Below are 21243 nucleotides of genomic sequence, written 5' to 3' on the forward strand. Positions count from 1 at the left end.
TAGATTTGTGTTGCCTTCATTAGCTTTAGCCATTTACTCTTTAATTTTCTTTGTTGGTAATTATACATTGCATTAATTGAGTTATGTGCTTGCTGTTGATAAAAACAGCTGATAGACCCACAGTCATTAACTTCTGTCTCCTGGGACACCAACAGCAATGCCCTTGTCACTGTTTTGTAAAGGAGCCAAAAAATTGTGTCTTGCCAGGTAAGCAATTTTTAGAATATCTCATGGAAAACAAGACATTCGTTAGAATTCTCACTTGAGAGGTGTCTTCTTGACTCCCCATTTCTGCTCTGTGCTTGCTCTCTTTGGGTTAACGTTGCTTCTGTCTCTTTGGCAGGTTCTCCCGTGCCGCAGGCCCAGTCACCACAGCCTCTCCTGTTGGGCGCTAGACTGCAGAGCGCTCCCACCCTCACCGACATCTACCAGAACAAGCAGAAGCTCAGAAAACAGCACTCTGACCCCGTGTGCCCATCCCAGGCCGGGGCAGGCTACAGCTGCTCTCCCCAGCCCAGCCGGCCTGGCAGCCTCGGGACCTCCCCCACCAAGCACAGCGGGTCCTCCCCGCGGAGCTCGGACTGGCTCTTCAGAACTCCGTTACCAACCATCATTGGCTCTCCTACTAAGGTGTGTGTACTCAGCCCTCATGTGGGTGTTATGACTTGTCTAAATGAACATTTTTCAACTGGGCACTGGGTCCAGTAGCAGACCACAAGAGAAATTGAAATAGAGAAGTTGATTACTCCCAGGTCCTGAGAGAAGCACCCAGGAGCCACACAGGGAAGTTGAGTCAGAGTGCAGACAAAGACAGGACCTGGGCACATGCCTCTATTAGGTCTGTGAGTAGAGTGCTGTGGGGTTCTGGCGTAAGACTTGATGGGTCATTCCAAACCAAAGAGCAGGGTTCTGGTAAGTTCTATGAGAATCTTGTCTTGAGTGGTGCATAGTGGGAGGGCCCCAGGAAATGGGAAGGTCACCAGGCCTGTCAGGGAAGTCTGATCTGGAACTTACTCACTCTTGACTCTCTGGGCTGCTGTCTAGGGCGTGCGCTTGTACAGGGAGCTAGTGTCAATATAAGGTCCCTGTAGTCGGCTTAGCAGTAGCTTAACTGAGTTCTTAGGAGTAGAAAGCCAGGTCATGAGCTAGTCTAACAGATACTTGTGGAAAGCATTCGGGGGAGAACAACTCCAGTTAATCAGCACCTGCTGTGTGCCAGGCCGAGTGTGAGTCCTGTACTTGCTGCATGCTTTACATTCATTATCCTGTTTACCATGGAGAAAGGAAGCAGGCTTAGCATAAATGAACTGTCAGGGTCTCAGAGACTGGATGTAGAGGAGCCAGATTTGAATCCGAGTTCGCCACAGTCTGGAGTCTCTGCTCCAGCCTCTGCACCGTGAGCCTGGTGACTCTGAATGGAATTAACTCTGTATGTTGGAGTAATTCACTTATGTGTTTTTCTTTAGACCACGGCTCCTTTCAAAATTCCCAAAACGCAAGCATCTTCCAACCTTCTCGCCTTGGCCACTCGCCATGGGCCTTCCGAGGGGCAGCCGAAAGACGGGAACAACCCAAGGAAATGCACTCACTGTGTCTTGGTTCAAGGAGGGGAGAGGCAGAAGTCCGAGCATCAGGTCAAGGCAGCGTTTGGCAGGTAAACAAGGCCATTTCCTTCCAGCCTCAAACTTCAAGACTGTAGCAGTGCCTCTGTTTCTACCATAAAACAACCAGACCAAACTAGCAGCTGCTCTATGCCAGTGGTTAGTGATATTGTGTACAGTTAGTGACTCTATAAACATAGCATCTCAGAAAACCAAGATGCTTCCTGCACCTGTGTGAATCAGAGCTCATCCTAAGTTTCCTGAGGGGTCTGTTTCTACTTTCTGTTTTTCTGGTTATGAAGTTAATCTGCCTTGAATTGTTTGGTCTCTATTTTTGTCTCCTTGTTCTTTGACTTCCCATAATCCTTTTATGGTGTGGCTTAAGTCACCCTAGTTATTGATATGTCCGGATTTTTTAAAAGTATACATTTACACTATTATTTTTCTTTTTAGGTCCATCAGTACTGGGAAATTATCAGATCAACAAGTAAAAACACCTTTTGGTGGACATCAAGGCAGCACGGACAGTTTAAATACAGAACGACCAATGGATACAGGTAAGAAAAATCTGGTTTCCTTTAGGCATGTAATTTGTTAGTTTCCTCTTGCTGCTGTGACAGATTACCACAAGTATATTAGTTTACGGTTCTCAAGGTCTCACTGGGCTGAAGTTAGGGTGTGGGCAGGGCTGTGTTCACTCTGGGAGCTCTGGGGAGACTGGATTCCTTGCCTTTCCAGCTTCTAGGGATCACCTGCTCCCCTTGGCTTATGGCCCCTTCCATCTGGAAAGCCAGCCATGGCCAGTCTAGACTCAGACCTTCTGCCTGCTTGTTATCCATTTGAAGGCCCCTTGTGATTGCATTGGACCCACTGGATAATCTCTTTAAGGCCAGCTGATTAGCAACCCTAGTTCCATCTGCAACTTTAATTCCTCTTTGCCATGTAATGTAGGTATTTACAGGTTCCGAGGGTCAGGACATGAGCGTCTCTGGCTTGGATGTGGGGATAACATTCTGCCTGTCTACTCCTCTTGACTGTTCATGAACCTGCTGACCCACATCTCTTCATCCAGCCTCTGTCATCTCATCTGATTTCTTAGGAGCCTGCCAAGACAGCGACTTGTGTAGTGTCTGGATGATAAGCAGCCCATGAGTTAGAAGGAGTTCTGACCAAGATTGTTTTTTATCAGTAGGATAACCCTAGCCAAAGTTACCTTAAACACATATGTGTTCTTCAGCATTTCTTATGTAGCAGGCCTGTCCTATAGAGAGCCATGGGTCACTGAGATCCCTGGCTCTTTCAGTTGTCCCAGAGACCTTTATGTCCATGGACCCACACCAAGATTACTTTGGACTGCTTGTCAAAAAAATGAAATCAAAGGTCTGGTTCCATGCCCTAAACCAGACTTGTTCAATTGAGCTTTCTGGAAATGGATTTTAGGAATCTGTGTCTCTAGCAAACTCCCCATGTGATTATTATGCACACTTAAATTTGAGAATCACTGTTGTAACCTTTGTTCTTGTTTTCTCTATAATTCTTTTATTGGCTCTCCCATGAAACTCCAAAGCAGGGAATGTCTAGACCAGTAAATATCTTGAGTGTGGTTTGTGGTTTCTGTACAACAGGACTTCACTTTTCACTCCACTTTCATCTGGCATGGTTTCTAAAGAGAAGTCTGATGTAAGTCTTAACCTTGTTCCTCTGATGTAATTGATGAGATGTTCTCTCCCCGCCACCCCCACCCCACCCCCCAACACACACACAGTTTGGCTTCTTTCAGGAATTTTTCTTTGATTCTCTGCTGTTTGAATATGAAGTGCCTAGGTATAGATTTTTTTTTTTTTTAACCTCTAACCACTTGGTGTTCTTGAGGTTTCCTAGACCTGTGGTTTGATTCTGCATTTGTTTGGGAAACTACTTGGGTCTTTACTATTGATACGTCAGGTATTTGTTTCGTTTCTTTCTTTCTCCATCTGATACTCCTATTGCATGTATGTTATACCTTTGTGGTTGTCCCACGGTTCTTGGACATTCTGGGGGTTTTGTTTTGGTTCTTCTTTCTCTTTGCTTTCCAGTTTTGGAAGTTCCTACTGATGTACCTTCAGGCTAGCTGATTCTCTTCTCCACCATGTCCTGTCCGTTTATGAGCTCATCAGATACATTACTCATTTCTCTTCTCTGCCACATCCTATCTGTTGATGAGGTTGCCTTTTAATTTTTTGTTGAAAGCCAGGCATGATATACTAGATATAAAGAATCAAGTCAAATAGTGTGAGGTCTTTTTTTTCCTTTTTTTTTTTTTTTTTTTGCCATGAGTGAGGGTGTGTGTAGGGTTTGCTGTAGCTGTAGGTAGCAGGGTAAACTTTTCTCTTGTGTCTTTGCTTTTGTCTTCCTTTTCTTGGAGTCTCCCTAGATACTTCTATCTCATGCTTAACTCTGCATTTTCTTCTAAGAAACTATAAGCTATAAGACAGCTTAGCTCTTACGTTTCTCCACATCCTCAACATTTGTTATTTGTGGTTTTTTGAGGATGGCCGTCCTGACAGGTATGAGGTGGTGTCTCACTGTGGTTTTTACTTGCATTTCGCTGATGATTAGTGGTGTTGAACATCTTTTCATGTACCTATTGACCATATTTTTTTGAAAAGTAACTTCTCAGATCCTCTGCCCATTATTTAATCAGGTTTTTTCCCTCACATTTTTATTTCCAGTTCTTAGTTTCCACATTTTCAAATTATTCTCAGCTGTGACTGCAGTTCACACATTTTAGAAGTGCACAGAAAACTGACTTCTAGGCTTTGGTGAAAGGAAGATTCACAGCTGTGAAGAGATTACTGTAAAATATTTTTCATGGAGCTCTAAATTGAATTCTCTGTTTTTAAGAGTAATAAGTGCTTATTGTAAAAAAACAAAAATCTCATGTAACAGTGAAGTCTCTCTGTGACCCCGCCCTCTGGAATGTAACACGCGTGGTGGACTTCTCTCAGCCCCTGCAGGAGCCTGTGGTGTGGCCCTGGCCCCTCCTGTAGGAGCAGCAGCCAGCCCCAGGGCCGTGGTGTTCACGGTGGGGTCTCCCCCACACAGGGCCGCAGCCACCACGCGTGCCCCCGTGGGCCTTCGGATAAGAACCGCCTCAGGTGAGGGTTGACTTAGTTCTGCCTTGGGCTCTTGTTTGGGGTTCAAGTTCTGAAAATGCCTTCATGGTGTGATATAATTTCCAGTGACGTGGAGACAATAATCTTCTTTACCTTAAAGGGTTATAAAAAGTAAATGAGGGGACTTCCCTGGTGGCCCAGTGGTTCAAACTCCACCTTCCACTCCAGAGAGCACCGGTTCCATCCCTGTTCAGGGACCTAAGGTCCCTCAAACCACGCAGGGCGGCTGAAGAAAAGAGAGAAAGAAAATAACAGTTTATACCTAATAACTAAGCCAACATTTAAATAGTATAACCCAGTGCTGTGGAGGCTTAATGGGAACTGTGTGCTCACTTTTGGCTGCTTTAGAAAACAGCATGATGAGTCTTAGAGCTGTGTGGTAACTGCATTCTGTTTATAAGACCACTCACAGCAAAACGGCCTTATAAAGTATTTATCACACATAAATAACTCACAAGAAGGCAAGATCTCATCACAATGTTGTTCGTGGTATTAGAAAACAGAACTGGTCTAAGTGCCTCCAGACCGGCACTTGGGTAGAGTTTTAGTGATGTACCACCTATGGCTGAGTTTTCTCACCTGAGGACTGTGGCATAGCAGGGGAGAAAGGCGTATGCTAGAGTTTGTCTAAAACAATTTAAAAGCAGCTGTGATGAGTCTGTGAAGGATGCCTACAGCTGAGGAATGAAGGTGAGCATGGGAAGATAGAGCCTGTTCTTGGGCTGGGGTGGGAGGAGGGTTTCTTTTACAGGTTGCCATCCTGCCTGGTGATCACTGGGCGCTAATCACTGAGTGCTGTCCATGTCCTCTCTCCACAGGGGGCTCTAGCGGCTCCGGGGGCTCTCTGTGCTCCATCGGTGGCCATGTGTGTGGGGGTTCCCCACCTGGGCTGTGCTCAGGGTCTCCCCCTCCGGGAGCAGAAGCGGCCCCCAGCCTGAGACATGTGCCTTGTGGTGCTTCACCCCCCAGCCTGGAGGGTCTCGTAACCTTTGAAGCCCCCGAACTGCCAGAGGAAACGCTGATGGAGGTGGGAAGAGACCCTACAATGTGTCCTTTCAGGCTACAGTGAGGAGAGAATTGATGATGAGAGGGCAAAGTCCGAGAGCAAGTCCCAGTGGTTCTCCCCGTGACCTTTTCTGTCTGAAACCTTGGTGGTGTGTTTTTAGAATTATGTTGACAGTGACACTCATTCACAATGAGCTTTGGTTCACAGGAAGTGACACATACAGATTTTGTATTCTTAATTCTTTTATCTAAAGTTAATTTACTACTTATGATGATGGTGCTTTAGTCGCTAAGTTGTGTCTGACTCTTGCAAACCCATGGACTGTAGCCCGCTGGGTGCCTCTGTCCATGGGATTCTCCAGGCCAGAATACTGGAGTGGGTTGCCACTCCCTTCTCCAGGAGATCTTCCCAACTCAGGGATTGAACCTGGGTCTCCTGCCTTGCAGGCAGATTCTTTACTGACTGAGCTATGAGGGAAGCCCTTTTACTTATAGGACTTTTAAAACATAATCTTTTCCCTAAAGCCATAACTTTTTATTCTCAAAGCTTACCTTACCTTACAAGATAAAAATGATACGCTTAAACTTAAGTTTTGAAAAAGTAAATTATAATGCCAACTGAGTCAGTAACGCTGAGAAATACAGCTTCCCAGCAGATTGGATAGTCACGTCCCTCCACGGAGTGGGTTCTCCAGGGAAAAACATGTCATAATGTGCAGTGTACTGAGCACACATCCAGAACAGAGGTTAATGTTACGATTCCAAAGCCTGTGCCAGCTAACTCCTCAGCATCGACTCTAGGGCATCTTCCCGTGGACTGCATCTGACCTCAGTCAGTGCAGATCACCCTGCACTTCAGATTAAACTGACCCATTCTCCAGACCATCGAAGGCACTAAGTGTCTGTGCTGGACCCTTAGGATTTCTGTTGTGTGTGGAGGAAAATTAAGTATCTCACATAAAAGTTATAAAATATTGCATGCAAAATTTTAGTAGTGATTCTGTGGTAAGTTTAAGCTGTAATTTTGAAAATATGTATAATGTAAATTATGTTCTAGTAAGTCCAATCTGCTGTTGCAGAGCAGGGAGATTCTCAAAAGTTGGTTCGTTTATTCTCCTGTCTCAAGGACGCTGGTTTTCATCCCTTTTAACCATGGAAGTAGAGTGAGAAACTTAGTTTTATTTGGGATTTCAAAATACATTGCTAGCTAAAAACAAATCTCAAAACAGCATTAATTTTAGAATACCAATTTTTAATGCATTGCTATTATGTCTGTCTGTACTTCACTTTAACTAACTGAAAAGATCATGAAATTTAAAAGCTTTATTATTAGGAACCACTGTTAACTGAGGAACCACCAGAAATTTAAATAAAGTATCTCTGAAATTTTAAGCCAGTAGAATTCATGAAACTATCGAGAAGTGTAGTCTCATGTCCAGAATATGCTGAAGTTCTTATATCTCAGTATCTATTTGGTCATGTTTCTGTCTCATGTACATTGATTTAGTTCTGTGTTTCATTTTTTCCTGTGAAAGCACAATGGCCTCATATCTTTGAGGCTGAATGTTGTGGTTGCTCTCATGCATGCCACAAAAACACATGACACACCTTTGATTTCATTTGTGTTTATCTTCTCACTAGTTTTCTGGAATTTAGAAATTTCAGCCTCCTTTGATCATTCTGATATTGATACATATAGAAAAATATTAGCAGTGGCCATGGTTGGTATACAGAAATGAGTATGCACCTCCTTAACCTTCAAGTTTCTAAGACAAGTTGGCTTTGCCTTAGCAAGAACATGCAGACACCTTACGCCACCTGAACTCAATGCTGCTGTTCACGGAGTGTGTGCTGGACCTGACAGCTGTGCGCGGGGGGAGCCCGGAGCTCTGCGCATCGGCCGTCTCCGTGTACCAGATCCAGGAGAGTGCGGTGGTGGACCAGATCAGCCAGCTGAGCAAGGACTGGGGGTAGGTGCCCCCTGCTGTCCACCTCCTCCCTTCCTGCCCTCCATGCACTGGTGTCCACGCTGTAGGCCCCGCCACCCACTGCAGGTCATGTCCAGTTAGCAAAAATGTCAAGGAGTCTCTGAGTTATTTCAGTGCTCAATTTTGCTCTGTGAGCCAAGACTGGAGGTTCTGCAGCCTTGATTTTAAAGATACTTGATTATAAAGAGATCGTACTCTTATCTGAGTGTGCCCCTAATGTTAAAAGTACACTTTTTTCCACGCCGACCCTTCTTTCAGGAGTCCTTTGTGCACTAAGAGTGTCAAGGTGGGTTGAGATGGGGTCTGGCCTGTTGGTTCATAGGCTAACACTGTGCTTGCTGTTTCTGGGCCAGGCGAGTAGAGCAGCTCGTGTTGCACATGAAAGCTGCACAACTCCTAGCAGCCTCTCTGCATCTCGCCAAAGAGCAGATCAAATCCGGGAAGCTGAGCCCGTCCTCGGGTGTGAAGCAAGGTAGGCTGGGGCATGATGAGCTCCTGGGGGCCCAGCAGTCCTCTCCCCTTGCACTGAGAAAGGGGTTTTTGATGAGGGATCACTGTGTTATTAAGTATTCTTCAATGGGAAAAGATGCTGGCTCCTCTGTTTTTAATATAGAGCAGTCAGGTGCTTTGTTGTCAATCCTCTCTTAACTGAGAGGACATAGGAAAGAATGATTTCCAGGAACTTTTCTTAGTGATCATTTTTTGTCGCTTTCCTTAAGTTAGCAGGAATGTTGCATGTCACCATGACTCTGTTTCTGAAAAAAAAAACTGAATTGTTATTTCAACTTTTTTCCAGTTGTCAAAAATCTGAATGAACGATATAAATTCTGCATTAGCATGTGCAAGAAATTGACAGAAAAGCTGAATCGCTTCTTCTCTGACAAACAGAGATTTATTGATGAAATCAACAGCGTAACTGCAGAGAAACTCATCTATAACTGTGCTGTAGAAATGGTAACCCTTTTTAAAGTGTAATATTGTACAGTAATAGTTGTGGTGTTTAAGAGCATCTTTTTTTTTTCCATTTATTTTTATTAGTTGGAGGCTAATTACTTTACAGTATTGTAGTGGTTTTTGCCATACATTGACATGAATCAGCCATGGATTTACATGTATTCCCCATCCCGATCCCCCCTCCCACCTCCCTTTCCATCCCATCCCTCTGGGTCTTCCCAGTGCACCAGCCCTGAGCACTTGTCTCATGCATCCAACCTGGGCTGGTGACCTGTTTCACCCTTGATAGTATACTTGTTTCAATGCTGTTCTCTCTGAACATCCCACCCTCGCCTTCTCCAACAGAGTCTAAAAGTCTGTTCTGTACATCTGTGTCTCTTTTTCTGTTTTGCATATAGGGTTATCATTACCATCTTTTTAAATTCCATATATATGTGTTAGTATACCATATTGGTATTTATCTTTCTGGCTTACTTCACTCTGTATAATGGGCTCCAGTTTCATGCATCTCATTAGAACTGATTCAAATGAATTCTTTTTAATGGCTGAATGATATTCCATAGTGTATATGTACCACAGCTTCCTTGTCCATTCTAAGAGCATCTTTTGAATTGCATACCTGCTTGACATCATCCTTTTAAACAGAGTTAAAGCCCCACCACTCCCATGTCCCAGGTGTCATGGTACCTCTTCCTGAAGGAGTATTTGGACTGAATTAACATGCAGCAAAGAGAAGGCAATGGCACCCCACTCCAGTACTCTTGCCTGGAAAATCCCATGGATGGAGGAGCCTGGTAGGCTACAGTCCATGGGGTCGCGAAGAGTCAGACACGACTGAGCAACTTCACTTTCACTTTTCACTTTCATGCACTGGAGAAGGAAATGGCAGCCCACTCCAGTACTCTTGCCTGGAGAATCCCAGGGATGGGAGCCTGGTGGGCTGCCGTCTATGGGGTCACACAGAGTTGGACATGACTGACGTGACTTAGCAGTAGCAGCAACATGCAGCAACCAAGCTGTGTTGGTTACCACATTTGGTATTAATAAAAGTTTACCATACCACTTAAAAATTGCTAACATTAGGCATGACCTAATCTTTTGATAGTTTGTATCTAAAAGCTTTTGCTGGATCTGTTTCTTCATTTCCCATTGTTTAAGAAATTTGGCTTAAAATGTTAGAAAAAAATTCTGCTCTTTTACCCTATCTGCAGAAATTCATGTGCTCAGATTCCACGACTGACCTCAGTATAGACAAGAAGTTTAACCTACTTTGCCAAATATCTGGTTATATTTATAGAAATAATTTTTTTTCTGTATCTTAAGCATGAAATTAGGAGCTGTTAAAGAAGTAATTCAGTGGGGAAGAATTTAATTATTGACCAACCTTATGATTTTTACCATACTAACACAATTGACCTTCCTTCTTGGCCCCAGATTTACCTGAACTCTGAAATTGTACTGTTATATTACCCCCTTGGCATTTTTTTGAAAGCCATCATAATAAAAAGTCATATGAAAATAATTTTGGAATATAAGCTATTGATGAGAATAATATATATTGTATTACTATAAACTGGACATGAATAATATTATGCACTGTATTGTTTTGTACCAGATTAAGACTTCGTAGGACAGATTTTCTCTTAAAATTTGTGCCAGGACTGATGTCCTGTCGTGAGGAGTGACAGTGCTGCTGTCTCTGCTGATGACAGGGCCACATGCCTCCAACAAATCTCTCCTGGGCCCTGGCTGCCGAGCAGCATGGGGGCACTCACCTTACACGTAGTTCTTTCTTTCTCCTTCTGTTTCAGGACTTTGATTTTCCATATCCATTTTATTTATCTTATTGTAAGTGGCTTTACTTTTTGAAAGAGCATACTGACAGGTAAATTAGCACACTGGATCCCTCACAGACTCAGAGATGAATGATTAAAGAGAAAATTAGGATGCTGTTGGGAAAACAAAATGCTCATAACCCTGTGAATGACACTGGGAAGGCCCTGGCCTCCTCTCCCACTGCCCAGCTCACACCTGCTTCTCTTGACTCGGCCTCAGTGTCACTTCCTGGAGGCTCTCCTCACCTTCCCCTCCCCGATAGCCTGGTTAGGTGCCCCTTGAGCGTAGTCCACTGGGTACCATCCAGGGCTTCCTCCTGTGATATTGTGTGGCCCTTGGAGCACAGCCCATACCTTACCTGGACTATGAGCTCGCCTTCATCGTATGCCCACTGCCCCGTAAATTCAAGAGGTGCCCAATAAATGTCTCTGAGTGAATAAATCCCACACACCAGGAGGTCCTTTAACTGAAGGAAGCAGCTGATAAATGGCTTTTAACATCATTTAATTATTTCATTGTAACAAAATCTGCTTTAATGAAATGCCAGGTTACTAGTATGGAAGTATATATTTAAAGTAAACTTTTTATTGAAGTCAGAGATGAGTCAGTTTAGAAGTATTAAACCTTAGGAGTTTTGAGTCTCTGAGTTCAAGAAGGTTATGTTTGAATGCAGTTAGTAACTCTTTTGTCAAGAAGCTTTTCCTTTATATCACTCACCCAGTAAGTTACATCATTTTGTCAGAAGGTATTAATTTTAGAGAGATTCCATTTAAAGCTGCATTGTGCACATGGATTCATATTTTCTTGGAAAAGCTGAGAACCTTCTTGTCTTTGTTCACTGGTTCCAGGTTCAAGCCGCAGCCTTGGATGAAATGTTTCAGCAGACTGAAGATATTGTTTATCGCTATCATAAGGCAGCCCTTCTTCTGGAGGGCTTAACTAAGATTCTTCAGGACCCGGCAGACATTGAAAACATCCACAGATGTGAGTTGACTTGGAAAGCAGTGTGTTTGCTGATTGCATCTCCTTGTCTTCTCCTGGAGCAGCAGGAAGACCTTGGGGTGTGCAGTGCCCTGCCCAAGGGTGTTGCATCTTGGTTTCCCAACCTTGGGCTAGTCACATCCCCCTTCCGTGGCCTCAGTTTTTTCTTCTGTGAGATGAGGGACAAGGCCTGCCTTGCAGAGCTGTTGTAAGGAGTAGATACAAGGCTTGTGAAGAGCAGATGAGGTGGTGGGCCTCTTGGAGGAGGTGTGGTCATCCACATTCTGAAGAGCAGCCAGGGGCTGGCAGTTCTATACTTATTGCAGTTGTGAGCAAACTAGCTGTTAAAATCTACATGTTCTTCGTTTGACTTGCTAATCTAGCTTTTACACCGCGCAGCACTAAGCTAGACAGTTAACATGCAGAAAGAAGAAAAAGCACTAGAACTGTTAACTTTGGGGCAAAGATAGAACAGAAGTGAGGGTGGAAGTGGAGAGAGAGATTTTTCTCAGTGGTGATTCTTTGCTCGGTTTTGAAATATTAATGGTATTTATCATGGATTTATTTTATTTCTAGATAAATCTAGTATTGAAAGAAGATTGTCAGCACTCTGCTATAGCACCTCAGCCTTGTGAGCAGCAGCAGGCCTGCCCCCGGGACCAGCGGTGGGTGTCAGGTGATGCCATTGGGAGCACAGCTTGGGTCCTGTCGGTCCACTCTTACATGGTGACTACCAAAGAGCACGCAGTGGTTTCACAAAGGAAAACCAATCCCAGAACTACATATTGTAGGAGGTCTTCCTTATCAGAGAAGTCACCCCTTCCCTTTCTCTTTATAGAAGCAGATGCAAAAGTGTTCCACTGGGCTTTCGGTTTGATTTTGGTAAATAAATGTACCTTAGAACTAGAATCACCAGTATGGTTACTGTTAAGGAGAGTTAGCATTAAGTGATGAGTGGCTCTTTGTACTAGCCACCAGAGCACAGTGTGGGACTCCTTGTATTCACCAAGGAGTGGAAATAAAAAGCCCCATCTCCTCCGGCAGTTCAGTTCTCGGGGTGAGTTTGTCTGAGTCTGAGCACGCACCCATAAACAGCTCAGGAAGAAATAACTTAAGAAGGAGTGAAAGATGACTCTTGGAAGATATTGTGAAATCTTCAATTTGAGCTAACGTGGACATATATTAATAATCTTCCAAAATCTTTCATATTGCACTAATTTATTAAAACAACTGTATTGGATTTTGCAATTTAAAGCTAACTGAGGCACAATGGACTTGTTTAAAGTATTTTACTTGATTATATATGCGTACCCTTTCCAGAATTCACATGTAATCTCTTGTGGACTTTTCAGTGGTAAAGACTTGTGTTTTATGAGCCTCTGCATTTTCTTAACCTATTCATCTACGCCTATAGGTTTTCTCTCGCTGATTTTTTTAAGTTGCTGGTTGTCTGCTTTAGTTTGCATTTTTTACTCTGCATGCATAATGTGTATTCATGCCTGTGACCGCTAGGTTTATTCGGGCAGCATTAGAACAAGTGGCAGGCCAGAGATACACTCAAGAATTGTGGTAGGGCCAAAACAGAGCTGGTGACCTCTAGGCTTTTTAGTGATGTGGAGTTTTACATGAAGTCAGTGAAAAATGAGGTTTGTTTTCTCTTAGGATAAGGGGCGGCTCTCTCCAGCCTGCGTGCATTTTCCTGTTAATCCTGGCAGTCCACCAGGGAGCTAGTCACGGAGAATGTGGGCCCTTAACGTCCCTCCAGAAACGGTGCCCACGTGGTCGATGATTTGGTTTCTTTGACTTACGTGCTTGGATACTTGAACAAACCATTCTCCAGTTTTAATCCTTTAGATGATGTCATCTGAACTTGGACAAATTGCACAGAAGCTCTTTGGCATTAATCTAATTTAGTGTACTGATAAAAACAAAAAGGTTTTCCTTTACTTTGACAAAGTAATGTAATTTTTACCTTATTTATCTGTATAAAATCCCAGCAGTTAATTTGAACATTTATTTATATGATGTTTGTATTTTTAGGTCTTTAATACAGTGTTTCTACCTCTCATTTGTAACTGCATGCATTACCCATGAAACTAGATAAAACTCACTGAATTGTGTAATAGCCTTTTTATTATTGCCTGTACAGATGTATACTAAGATAAATAAAACTGACCAGGTGTTTCTAGGACAAGGCTGGGTCCCTGTGACGTGGCTTGTCAGACCAACTCCTTCCTCAGTGAGTTTGGAGGCTGGGTGGTTAACGCACATTGCCCCAGGACTTCAGGTTGTGGTGACAGTCCTGCAGGCTATGGGAGGAGGGCTGTGCTGGGGTTCCCCCCTCCCCCAGCAGGGTGACAAGCACCATTACCGGTGATGGTCTAGTTTGTACCACTGTTTTGAGTGTAAAGGGCAGTTTCTTGTATGTTCTCTCAGTTACCACATGGGTCATCTCAGTTGATCCTCCAAAGGGGGTGGGTGCATTCTGGCCCCTCCTCCCCTTTCCCATTTGTTTTAAACACAGGATGGAATGAGTTCACAGTGAGGAAATGGCTTGGTCTGCCGTCAGTACCTAGGGAGTGGTCTCCAAGTGCATTCTTCTTCTTGTGCGAGAAAGGTCAGGTGGTATGTGGTGTATGTGTGAAACCCTGCGGTCTGAACAGCAGAAAACAAACTGTAAATGCAGGAATAATGATTCTGATTATATTTCCATTATCAAGGCCAGTTGATTTAAGAGATTTTGCCTTGATTATAGCAATAATAAACAAATGCTTTATGTTTCCATGTGTATCTTTTGATTTTTCTATCATCTCTTTCATGAAATGGAAATGGACCAGTCCATACATTCATGGATTGACATCTGGAAAGTTATGGACCGTACAAATGCAGGTAGAGGGGTAATCTGCGAATGTGCTAGCTGGCTGTTCCTGTTGTAAGGATTTGCCTTAACTGGGCCTGCGCTGGGCCTGAGGGATGATGCCCACACCTCCTTCTCCTGAAGAGGAAGAGCCAGAGTGCCCTTCTGTCTTTCCGCCCTCCTGGGGTGGAGGAGAGGAGGCTGGAGACAAGGTTACTGTTTGGGCTGGGTGGGCTCAGTCCCCACAGGTAACAGGAGGGGAGTCAAGCTGGACACCATGAACGTGAAGTTGTTACTTGGCTTTAGAAAGCCCGTGAGGTGATGGAAGGACTTGTGCATGGGCCTTGGAGGAAGTCTTGCTGCTCCCGCCATAGCCTCTGCAAGCAGTCACCTGTTCTCACTGGGGCTGAGCAAACTTGTGTTGTTCCAGAAGGATGCCTGCTGCTGGAGAGCTTGGCATCTTCTCTCCCTGACAGGCACCACCTGGAAGTATCGTGTCTGCTTTGCACTCCAGGAGTTGACTATAGCTGTGCCCTGAGCCCCGAGTCTGCAGCCGTGGAGGCTCCTGAGTGCTGCCTGAGTCTCCTTGTTTGTCCCAGCCCTGGCTGGAACACCGTCTGTGGGCAAGGGGTCAGGATGGCTGGGTCCTCACCCAAACAGGAGACACATCACAGTGGCCCACCTGGAAGAGCACCCACCACGGGAAATGACCGGTAGCCCCTAAAGTCTCAGCCTCTGTGGACAAGGCAGAGCCAAACAGGTAAAGGGTCATGGTAGGCCAGTACCCAGACCGTTCTGGAGGAAGGGGCCAAGACTTCAGGTCCCCTTCACCAGGGCCTGGTCGGCCGGTTAGTGATGTGCCATGTAAACCTTTGTCGTGGCTGTTCAGTGTGTCCTTTTTGAAGAGCCTCTGGAGTCGATCTGGGTGGAGGTCTCCGAGCCCCGGGCTTCCTTTCATCCTCCCACTCCCAGGCTGTTGTGTCTTGGCTGTTCTCTGCCTCCTTGGGTGCAACTCTCTTGGTCTCGGACTCCCTCGTGCAGCGGTGGCCCCTTGACACATTCTTTCCTTGCCTCTCCCTTCCAGCAATCTCCAGTCTGGAGGCTTCTGTGAGTGGCGGGATAAAAAGTCCCTGGTACAGACTGGCTGAGGGTCCCAGTCTCTGGGCTCAGATAGGGGGCTGGATCTGAGCCAGGGAGGGGGACTCTGAGGGAGGCTGAGGCTGGGGATGCTTCTCCAGTCACAGGCTGTCTCCTCATCACGTCTGGTGTTCAGAGATGTGAGTCATCTGTGGACTCCGGACACTGAAGATATGGAATAAAATCTCATTTCTCAGACCAGCTAACCTTGAGCACATGTCAACATTTAAGAGGTTGCTCACAGAGGAGCCAGCTTGTGTCCAGAGCATGTCAGTCCAGAGAGGATATGAAAACTGGGGGATTCTTGGGAACAGATGCTTGTTACGTAAGGGGCTTGTTTACTTCCACATGGGTCCCAGCTTCCTTCCACATGGTCATGAACACATCTTCTGCTCTGCAATGTCCTGTCCAGGAGGCTGGACAGGACACCCCGTTTTGCCCACTTGCTCCGTTCAGGACTGAATGGCCACTTCGGCAACTCCTCAGCCCTGCTGCTGAGCTGTGGAAAGCAACCAGACGACACACCTGAAATTTGAGTATCGCATAACTTCCACATGTCACAAAATGTCTCTTTTTTAAAAAATATCCACTTTAAATGTAAGAACCAGTCTTAATCTGCAGGCTGTTGTGTGTGTTCCCCGTGGCCAGGTGAACCGCAGAAGAGCCAGGCGTTGAGGTGCACATGGTGGCAGAGACAGGCCCCCGGTGACGTGTGCTCCCCACCATCCATGTGTCAGTTAACGGATGTGGACGGTCTACCTCTGGGTCAGCAGGACAGCCCTGGTAACGATTCTGACCTTAAACATTTCATTGGACGGTTAGTGAATACATAGGATGCCAAGTTTGCGCGATTATTAGTTTTGGAGCATCTGGAGACACTTGCCTTTTTGGTCCTTTGACAAGTGAGGCTCCTTTCAGTTGTGCTGTGTGGCCTTGGGCATATCCCTTGCCTTCTTGCAGCTCTGCTTTTCCATCCAGTGAAGAAGATCACAGGGGCACATACTCATATGGTCCTGGTGGGGAAAATACCTGTGAACAGGGAGGGGCAGAGAGCCTGAGGAAAACCTAGGAGCAGGGGCTTACAGGGCTATGTAAGAACCTGTTCAGCCCTGCTACCTTCTGAGAGGAGCAGGGAGTCAAGTCCTGGGCCCCCTTCCTCCAGAGAAACCACCCCAAAGACCCCTGGGCCCCTCCAGGGGCTGGTGAGACCAGCCTTTCTCTTGAGAGTAGTGGGGCATGGGGTCCCAAAGGAGAGATAAAAGAGTCTCCAGGGGAAAGGCTGCTCCAGGTCTCCCCCTGACTTCTGCCTCCAGGAGCCTTCATGTTCCTGTGTTGAGGATGGCCCTGAAGGGGCTTCCGTGGGTGAGAATGGCCAGGCCTCCAGCACACAGGGTGCAGAAGGAACAACCTTGAGTTGCTGTACGCTTGGATTTAGGGGTGACACCCTGGAGTTGAGGGAGGCAGGGTCTTTGTGAGGCAGGGTCTAGGGGAGGCATCACCTCTTCTGTGAGGTCTGTCCTAGGCCAGAGGCTGATGGATAAATTTCAAGAAACTGCAATGTTCAACTTCAAAGTTGGTCTCTTCCTACCTAACGCACCTGCCATGCTGGGACTGCAGCAATGAGAGGCCTGACTGCTCTCACGGGGTGTACCTTTCGGACAAGACTGACAGCCACATGGCGAGTGCAATGAATGCCATGAAAGAGAGATGGACAGTGTCATTGCTGTGAGTGGGCTCATGGTGGGGGTGATGAGGCCAAAGTCAGGAAAAGATGAGTGGCTGTTGCCCAGGTTAAGGAAGGAGGGGGGTTGTTCTGAGAGCAGGACTGGCCTGTGCAAAGGCCCTGTGGCAGGGAAACCTGCCTCAATGGAGGCAGTGACAAGACAGCAGTCCTCTGTCCCGGCACCATGTGCTTTTTGTAGCACAGTAACCAGTTTCTGAAATTACCCTGTTTATGCTTTTACTTGCTGTTCTGCTCACCTCGCTGAAGTGTCATCTCTCTCAAGCCAAGAATCTGTCTTGTTAATAATGCGCCTAGTTCCTAGGACATTTCTTGGCAAAGAGCAGGTGCTCAAAACATATTTGTGGAAAATGATGGTGGCATTTATGATTTTGGTGGTGGTGGTGATGGCGGTGGTGGTGAGGATGATGCTGGTGGGGATGTGGGGATGGTGGTGGTGGTGTTTCTGTTGGTGGTGGTTACGGTAGTGACAGTGGCGACATCCATGTTCCAGGCAGATAGACACTGTGTGTGATCCTGTGTCGTCACACGTCCAGGAACTTCTACGTGAGCATGTATAGATCTCACAGGGTCTGGGAGGGGACTGAAGATGCTTGCTGACTCTCATGGTGGTCAGTGCCCACATCAGGATCTGCCTCAGGCAGGCTCCCTGGAGTCCATGCCCTGACACGCCCCCACAAGATGCAGATACAGCAACGACTCTGCTTGTGCACAGGGACTCTTTTTATGCACGTCTGTGCACACGTGAGCACGTCCATCCTGTGACAGACACAGGCTCTCGTCACCAGCCCTGCCTGACCAGAGGTCAGCGCTTTGGGTCAAAGTGTGCAGCTTGGAAGGCTAGGGAGCCTCCCTCAGAGCCATGGGAAGGTTTGACACAGGCGGGTGGCCTGATTGCATTGGCAGCTGGGAGAAAAGATGGGAAGCGGCATAAGTGGACGCAGGGACACCCCCTGAAATGTCTTCAGAGGAGAAAGTGCCTGGTTTCTAGAGACAGGGAGGAGCTAAAACCCATGTGACTTGGAGATGAACAGGATGGGGGTGTATCCAGGAGGGTTCTCTGTTGCTAGGAATTGTGTATGAGTTTGTTTTTGCTGGGTAACAAAACCACTTCAAGAACAGTAGCTTCACGCAGTGAACACAACCTGATTCTCACCATTCTGTGGTCCAGCTAAATGGCTCTGGTTGGCTCAGCATGGCTGGTGTTCAGTGGCCTGGGAGCCCTCACCTGTGCTCATGGGTTTGCTTGACGTTCTGCTGTCGACTGCTGGCCCAACCCCATCCAGGAGTGCCCGGTGTCAGAGGACGAGCCCTGGACACTCACTCCTCAGTCCTGCAGACTAGGATCTGTCAGTATCCCGTTGGCCGGGTCCAGGGTCAGCGTGGGAAGTAGAGTCCACCTCAGGGGGAGCACAGCCCTGTGCTCCCGGGGGGTGGGGGCAGAGTCCTTGCAGCCGCCGTGCATGGAGAGGAATCCAGCTGGTTTAAGCAGGATGGAGTTGGTAAAACACGAATTATTTGTAAGAAGAATCTTGGGGAGGCCTGGGAACAGGATCAGGGCTTAGGACATGCAGGATGGATGTCATCACACCGCTGTGACCCTCGTTCACTGCTGGTCTGGGGGCTTGATCCTGTGGTGACTCCACCTGGTGTGCAGAGAAGACCCGGGGCCACTTTGTGCCTCCGGGGTCACATGAAAGACCCTGTTTGCAAGGCAGGCAGAGCTCGGGCCCAGTCATCGCCTTTGCATGGATTGGAGAGGTCTAGGGTAAGGATCTACACAGGAATATGGGTGGTGTCCTGAGGGGCCAGGGCCTAGAAGAAGGGAGACCTGGAAATCCAATGTGAGGAGGTCTGGGGGTGGACCATGCCCATGACCTAGGGAGCAGGCACACAGTGTTGCGTTTCATGTCAGTGGCCACCAGGGGGAGCGCCAGGCAAACCAGGTCGCAGATGACTCATCCAGAGGTGGACCAGCCTCATTTCCAGACCCTGGTGCTGGCCTTGCGCCAGAAGCCACAACCAGCGGCCCAAGTGCCCGGCGTGCAGCAGCCCCGCCGCTGACCTCCAGGCTGGCTCTCAAGGGGCCTACAGCAGCAAGCTTCCAGGGTGGAGTGGTCACCAGGTCAGCACGCCACCTCCTGTGGGCTCCCCTTTTCTGTGTCCTGCCCCCTGGACACACTTCCCAGCCAAGTCCTGCATGGGAGCTCGGCTCCTCACCGAGAGGGACCCTCCTCTCTCAGTGTCTTGAGAACTGACTGGTCCTGTTTTCCCGTGGATGATGATGATTCTTTTCATAAGTACTTTGCATTCGTTGCAGAAATCCTTACAAAGAACAAACTTTCCATCATCTCAGAGGTTATGTGAACATTTTGGTTCACCTACTCAGATGACCTCCCTGTGTAAATGACATCTTTTATAAAAATGCAGTTAATAGAAATTATACTGTTTAGAAACTTGTGTATGAAGGTAGTTTGAACAGCTGCCCCTTTTAAGGATCTGAAGCCTTTTCTCCAGTGGCTGCACCTTCATTTATCTCACTGGTCCCGACCTAAAGGGCCTGAGGGCTGTTCTGATCTGTGCTTTTCCTCAGCAACGCTGCAGTGAGGCTGCTGGCCCCTGGCGGTTCACTCCTTCAAGTTTCCTCGATAAATTTCTCTGCTGAAGCCGCACCCGAACCCATTGCCTCTCGCCCCCACTGTTCCAGCCCATGGTTTCCGGGGTATTCCACCCTGTTATCCCTTCTGTGGCTCTCAGGGTGCCCCTCGTCAGCTGTACCCCACAGGAAACACTCCCATGACCAGCGGACACTTAGCGTGGATGCCCCATGTTTCTTCTTTAGGTAAGAGGAAATCTTCTGTGTGAGGTGATAGCAATAGACACAGGTCATGATCCATGTGTCAATACCCACAGGAGGTCAACTCTGGGCTCTGGATGGTGATGACATGTCCATGTAGCTTCATCAATTGTAACAAATGTACAGACTGGTGGGGATGTTGCTGGTGCCTGTGGGGGGGCAGGGGATGCACGGGAAGCCCCTTACCTTCCCCCCACATTTGCTGTGCCCAAAACTGCTCTAAAAGTAGCCTTAATTGTAAACAAGTGTTTGGGGCATTTAGAAATATATAAAAATACTTAACACTATTCCCTCCACCCAGCTTTAAAAATTATGTACACAGAAAGCCCTCGGTGCATTACCACCCCTCTCCTGATCTATTCCTCTCTGTGCCCCCAAAGGTCACTGCTGTCCAGATTCGGCTTGTCATCATTCACCCGTGTCTCAGCAAGTCCAGCCTCGCTCACTTAAAGCCAGAGCTGGTTCACACCTGGACCCGCTTCCTGTGACCCGCTGCACCTGGAGCCTCCACCCTCCCCATAGGCATGGCAGGGGCTGGCTCTGCCCTTTGTCCACCCCAGCACCGGCAACTGGGAAGGGGGATCAGTAGATGGTGCTCATGTGTTTGCTGCATTCCTGGGTCCATGCGGATGAGCTTTTTTAAAAAAAATTTTATTGTTTTAAAACACGCATGACATGAAGTTTACCATCTTCACCGTTTTCAAGTGCACAGTTCAGAGGCAGTAAGCACATGCACACTGTTGTACAGCCGCCACCACCACCATCTCCAGAACTTTCTCTTCTTCCCAAACTGAATCTCTGTCCCCATTACACCCTCACTGCACACACCCCCACCCCCATCCTCCTTTCTGCCCCTGGAATCACATAGTCTGTCGTCCTGTGACTGGCGTCATTCAGCACAGTGCTTTCCAGGGTCATCCACATTGGAGCAGGTGTCAGGATTGCCTCCCTGTTTAAGGCTGAGTTAGTGTAGTGAGTGGTGCAGTGGTTTTCACCAGGCCATGCTTTCTGTAGCGGCTCTGTGGTCCCGAGGGCAGCTGTCAGCCCCTCCCCAGCACCCCCAGCATGGACTCAGGGAAGTCTGCATGCATGCCAGTCTGGGAATTACCAACTCCCCAGCCCCCACAGGGG

At 47.0% G+C, this 21243-nt stretch overlaps 1 protein-coding gene across 9 annotated transcripts in view; it reads left to right on the forward strand.

Annotated features, from left to right (window-relative positions):
* ULK2 (unc-51 like autophagy activating kinase 2) overlaps window positions 1-20792 on the forward strand; it is a 62976-nt gene extending 42184 nt beyond the window's left edge. For 5 of the 9 annotated variants that reach the window (XM_070479201.1, XM_020895643.2, XM_070479202.1 and 2 more), the window contains 10 exons: window positions 344-630; window positions 1467-1654; window positions 2055-2158; window positions 4589-4738; window positions 5575-5783; window positions 7553-7731; window positions 8103-8221; window positions 8546-8703; window positions 11388-11523; window positions 12097-14302. In XM_070479201.1, coding sequence (XP_070335302.1) covers window positions 344-630; window positions 1467-1654; window positions 2055-2158; window positions 4589-4738; window positions 5575-5783; window positions 7553-7731; window positions 8103-8221; window positions 8546-8703; window positions 11388-11523; window positions 12097-12155 — 1589 coding nt within the window. In that variant the 3' untranslated portion in view covers window positions 12156-14302. Of the gene's footprint in view, window positions 1-343; window positions 631-1466; window positions 1655-2054; window positions 2159-4588; window positions 4739-5574; window positions 5804-7532; window positions 7732-8102; window positions 8222-8545; window positions 8704-11387; window positions 11524-12096; window positions 14303-20492 lie in introns of those variants that run through there. The other 4 variants (XM_020895642.2, XM_020895641.2, XM_020895644.2 and 1 more) reach the window with 4 other exon arrangements.
* Window positions 20793-21243: the final 451 nt, after the last annotated feature.

The sequence above is a fragment of the Odocoileus virginianus genome, chromosome 17 (assembly GCF_023699985.2).
Source record: "Odocoileus virginianus isolate 20LAN1187 ecotype Illinois chromosome 17, Ovbor_1.2, whole genome shotgun sequence".
Classification (NCBI taxonomy): Eukaryota; Metazoa; Chordata; class Mammalia; order Artiodactyla; family Cervidae; genus Odocoileus; species Odocoileus virginianus.